The sequence below is a fragment of the Strigops habroptila genome, chromosome 2 (genome assembly GCF_004027225.2).
Source record: "Strigops habroptila isolate Jane chromosome 2, bStrHab1.2.pri, whole genome shotgun sequence".
NCBI lineage: Eukaryota > Metazoa > Chordata > Aves > Psittaciformes > Psittacidae > Strigops > Strigops habroptila.
In genome coordinates, this window is record NC_044278.2 from 79,697,632 (window position 1) to 79,703,012 (window position 5,381).

Genomic DNA, 5,381 nt, shown 5'->3' on the forward strand with positions numbered 1-5,381 from the left:
AAAGAAAGTAAGACAGGAAGAAAGAAAGAGAGAGAGGGAGAGAGGAAGAGAGAAAGAGAGAGAGAGCAAGAAAAAGAGAAAAAAAGAAAGAAAAAGAGAAAGAAAGAGGGAAAGAAAGAAAGAAAGAGGGAAAGAAAGAAAGAGGGAAAGAAAGAGGGAAAGAAAGAGAGAGAGAAAGAGAGAAAGAGAGAAAGAAAGAAAGAAATAAATTCCAGATTACCTTTTTTTTTTGTAATATTTTTAGATCTAATAATACGGAATCAACTCGTTTCTTGTATAAAAAGTACCTGAGTAGCAAGAGAAAGAGGAGGGGGGAAAGACGCAAATGGCAGAAAGAGAGAAAGAAAAATAGAGGAAGAGGGGAAGAGAGGAAGGAGGAGTGGGTCAGAGAAGGAGCAAAAGAGAGAAAGAAGGGAGGGAGAGAGAGAGAAAGGAAGAGTACGAGGGGGAGGGGGAGAGAGGAGGGAAGAGAGAGAGAAAGACAGAAGGAAAAAAAGAAAAAAGGTAAGAAAGAAAGAGAAAACATGTTCTGTTTGTGATTGTTTTCCCCTTCAGACTACACCAGTGTAACTTGGGTTTTCCCAGGCAGAAGGACCGCGGGCTACCCGGGAAGCCAGGAGGACATGCCCAATTCCATCTCCGCGACACTTCCCGTGTGGGAAGCCCACGCTCCTCGTGGGCGAAGCGGCTGTCACCCACGGTGCCCAACACAACAATATTTGCAACAAAACTACACGGGGCGGTGGTGGGAGAATGAAATTATACGGAAATCGATAGCCTCGGAGTGCTTCAAACAAACGCTTGCCGCCGCGGTTCTTCCTTGGGAGCCGACGTGCAGCTCTCCCCGTGCAGCGGTAGGGTGCGGCTGGAGGACGCCACTTCCTGCCGTGCGGGCCCTCGACTGCGGCGGGGACCACACACCTTTGTGTGCGCGTGCCGAGGGCAGAGCCGGTTCCCACCGCCGCTCCAGGGGCAGGGAAGGGGCGCCGGCCCGCACCCCTCTGGCCCCGCCCCGGGGGCGCCCACCGCCTCCGCGGCCTGCCGCACATTCCCGCCCCGTCGGGGCGCCCCGGGGGCCGCGCTGGCGGCCGCGCAGCGCGCACGTGTGGCAGCCACAGGTGCCGCAGCCGGCCGGTGCCCGGCGTCGCTGGCGATAAGAGCGGCCCCGCCGCCGCCGCCCCGGAGAGACGGGCGAGGGTTGCGGGAGATGCAACAAGGCGCGGGGAGGCAGGGACCCGGGCAGGCGGCGGGAGGAAAAGGAGGAGGAGGAGGAGGAAGAGGAGGAGGAGGAGAAGGAGAAGGAGGAGGAAAGAGAGGGGGAGGAGGAGGAAGGGGGGGAGACAGCTGATGCCTGTCAAAGCCGGAGCCGCCACGCTCTCGCGAGAGCCCGCCCGGCGGTAGCCACGGGATGCGGGGCTCAGGTGCGGGCAGAGCGCAGCGCAGCGCGCCCGGCGCCGGGCAGCGGCAGGCAGAGGAGTGAGACGGCGGGGGCCGGAGGGAGCCTCGCCGCCCGCTCACCCGCCCAGCCCAGCCCCGGCCACCGCGGCAGCGGCGGCGGCGGGGGCAGGGTCCGCTGCGGCACCGCGCCACCGGCTCCGCCACCGCCACCCGCCGCAGTCCGCGGCTTCCCACGGCGGGAGGAGGAGGAGAGCGCCCGGAGAGCACTTTTCCCCGGACTTCAGGAGTGTTTGTGGATTTACATGCCAAGCCTTCAAGATGATGTCCATGAACAGCAAGCAGCCGCATTTTGCCATGCATCCCACCCTACCTGAGCACAAATACCCCTCTCTACACTCCAGCTCGGAAGCAATAAGAAGAGCATGTCTACCAACTCCACCGGTAAGGGACAGGCAGCTACAGCTCTCTTCTTTATTTCTTTATTTTCTTTCTTTCTTTCCCTCTCTCTTACACACAGACACACACTCCTTCTTTCTCTCTCTCTCTTTCGTGTATACTGCATGTATGTGTATGTGCATTAATAAAAAAACCGCTGCGAGGCACATTTTGACAAGCAGCGCTTAATGTTTTTTTCATGTCTTCCTCTGCAATCATCTGAGCGCCTGTGATCTTTTTTGAAAGCGGTGTTCACACGAGCCTCCGACTTCATCCACTTTCTGTATTAATTTTTATGACTCGGCCTCTGAAAAGGAATGCGCTTTATGTGCTCTTGTGTTTGACACAATTCCCCAGCTGAGAGTTACAGATCCATGTCTTCTCCTCCTTTCTCCTCTTCTTTGGTTCCTTTTTTTTTTTTTTTTTAATTATTGTTTTATTTTAATTTATTTGGTCCCGTCACGCCCTCGTCTCCTCTTTTTTGGATCCTTCCCCCCGGGTTTCTTGCCCTTTCTACTCTTTGCTGCTTCTTTTCCTCTTTTGCCCCCCTCCTCTCTCTCTTCCCTATTATTCTACCCCATCCCCTATTTCCCCTCCGGCTATACCCTGCTTCTCTCACCCACTTGTCTCTTCCCCCGCCCCGTACCCCTTCACACGGGCACACTGCTGCCGGGTCCCCTCCTTCTTCCCCCCAACTTTCTCTCTCCTCACGGGGTCCCCTCTCTCGACTTTCCCTGCTCCTTCCCCACGGCGCTCCCGCAACCCCACACGCTCGCGTCCATCTCCATCCTTCTTTTCGCTTTGACCCCTTCCCGACGCCCCCCCGCCGTCCTCTCCCCGCACCCCTCTCTGTTTTGTGTCCCTTGCAGCTGCAGAGCAATATCTTTGCCAGCCTCGATGAGACCCTCCTGGCGCGGGCCGAGGCACTGGCCGCAGTCGACATCGCCGTCTCGCAGGGCAAGAGCCACCCCTTCAAGCCGGACGCCACCTACCACACCATGAACAGCGTGCCCTGCACCTCCACCTCTACCGTGCCTCTGGCACACCACCACCACCATCACCACCACCACCACCAGGCGCTGGAGCCTGGCGACCTCCTCGACCACATCACCTCCCCCTCCCTGGCGCTCATGCCCGGCGGAGGCGGCGGCGGAGGCGGTGGCGGCGGCAGCCACGACGGGGCGGCCGGCGGCGGCGGCGGCGGCGGCGGGGCCGGCGGCGGCGGCGGCGGGGAGGCGGCGGCCTCATCTCCACCTCGGCCCACCCACACTCGCACATGCACGGCCTGGGCCATCTCTCGCACCCGGCCGCCATGAACATGCCGTCGGGGCTGCCGCACCCGGGGCTGGTGGCTGCGCACCACGGGGCCGCGGGGCAGGTGGCATCGGCGGCGGCGGTGGTAGGGGCGGCCGGCTTGGCCTCCATCTGCGACTCGGACACGGACCCGCGGGAGCTGGAGGCCTTCGCCGAGCGCTTCAAGCAGCGGCGCATCAAGCTGGGGGTGACCCAGGCCGACGTGGGCTCGGCGCTGGCCAACCTGAAGATCCCGGGGGTGGGCTCCCTCAGCCAGAGCACCATCTGCCGCTTCGAGTCCCTCACCCTCTCCCACAACAACATGATCGCCCTCAAACCCATCCTGCAGGCCTGGCTGGAGGAGGCCGAGGGCGCCCAGCGGGAAAAAATGAACAAGCCCGAGCTCTTCAACGGAGGGGAGAAGAAGCGCAAGCGGACTTCCATCGCTGCTCCGGAGAAGCGCTCCCTCGAGGCTTACTTCGCCGTCCAGCCCCGGCCCTCCTCCGAGAAGATCGCTGCCATCGCCGAGAAATTGGACCTCAAAAAGAACGTGGTGCGGGTTTGGTTTTGCAACCAGAGACAGAAGCAGAAACGGATGAAATTTTCAGCTACTTACTAGGGGCAGGCGGGAGGAGCGGCCCCGGGGGGGGTCCGGGCCGGGTCTGGGTCCGGGGGCCGCACACCCACCGTCGCCCTCTCCCGAGACGCCGTGGGAAGCTCCTGGGGACCAAGAGACGATGTAGAAATTAAACGCGAACTACTCGCTGAGAAAGGAAAGGGGGGGCCTGCAGGGAGGGAGGGGGGAGGAAGGGAGTGCGCTATCGATTATTAAAACAAAAAGACACCGGGACACCACCGAGAAGAAGGAGGAGAGAGGAGGAGGTAAAAACGCTCTAGAAACCCGTGGGGGTCACTTCAGCGGCCCCATCCCCCTCTCTGCCCCCCCGCACCCCCCAACAGAAAGCGGGAGAAAGAGCAACTTAAAGCATAAACACACACAACACACACCAATAAATACCGTGACAGCAACAACCACAAAACGAGCAACCTAAGTCACAACTTCCCGAAGGAAAACAAAACCGACCAACAAACCCGGAAAGCGAAACTGTTGGTGATGATGCTACGTTTGGTTTGGGTCTCTTTTCATTACTTTCTGGGTTTCTTTATTTTCCTCTGGCTTGGTAATGAATGAGGATGGCGGTGGTTTTGGGGGGGGGGGGTCTTTTTCTTTGGATTTGGTGTGTTTTGTTTTTCTTTTTTATCTTTTCTTTTTTCTTCCTTTTCTTTTCTTTTTTTTTTTTTTGTTTGTTTGTTTTTATTATTTTTTTTTTTACCTCCTATTCTTTCTTTCCCCGTGCTTTTCTCCCGAACGCGAGGCTTTGGCGATGGGTCTTGTCTGTGCCTGGGAGCTGTGTGAGCGGACCCGTGGCAGCCGGAGCTCCCGAGGCTTGGGAGCAGGTCCATTCCCTCTCTGCTCTTGCCTCCCTAATCCTAGCTAGCTCAAGGAAAACAAACACACACACCTCCCCACCCCTCAAAAAAAAAAAGGTTACTACACGGCCCCTTTGTTTCCATTCCCTCGCCTGCATGGTTTGCGGTTCCATCCCTGTCTGAAGACAGGTCCCTGCCTCCGCAGAGATGTGTCTGGAGGCGGCTGCCAAACCTGTCTGAGCAGGGATGCTCTCCGAAAAGATGATGTTCAGATTCATTACGGCTCGTGGTTAACTATGTCCTCTCCTTTCCCCTCCCTCCTTCCCTTCCTATGCCCCCTGGCATCCCTACCAAATTCTGCTGGATTTAGGTTAGCAAGGGACTGCGGTGCTGAAAAGGTCCCGCCTTGGTTTCCTCCGGGGGCCAGGGGTTGTTGCCCGCGGCAGGCAACAGACATCACCAGTGCAGGTTTGAAATGCCATTTGTTTCTGAAGGGTCTGCATGCTGGGGACAAACACGCAAAGAAAAAAAATCCCATTTGGGGTTTCAAAGTCCTTTATTCTAAATAATAAACGTTAGACAGAGCATAGGGTTTTGGGGGTTGGGAGGGTTTCAATCTGCACTATCACAGTCTCCGGATTGGAAGCGATCATGTTGTTCCGTTGATAACGATGCTGGTACTACTAATAATCACCAAGGTGCATTATATGTCTCGCGGATTGAAGGGAAAAAAAAAAAAAACAAAAACCCAAATTCAAATGAATATTATCAGAGCTCGTTAAGTAAACCCGCCAGCTTCCTGCAGAAGCGCTTGCTGGCTCCGG

The 5,381-nt window shown here is 57.1% G+C and overlaps 1 protein-coding gene across 1 annotated transcript; it reads left to right on the forward strand.

The window, feature by feature from the left end:
• The first annotated feature begins 1,716 nt into the window (after positions 1-1,716).
• On the forward strand, positions 1,717-3,745 carry POU4F1 (POU class 4 homeobox 1). Its single transcript, XM_030476649.1, is given in 3 exon segments — positions 1,717-1,839; positions 2,703-3,063; positions 3,066-3,745. Coding segments are annotated over 3 exon segments (1,164 nt in total).
• Positions 3,746-5,381: the final 1,636 nt, after the last annotated feature.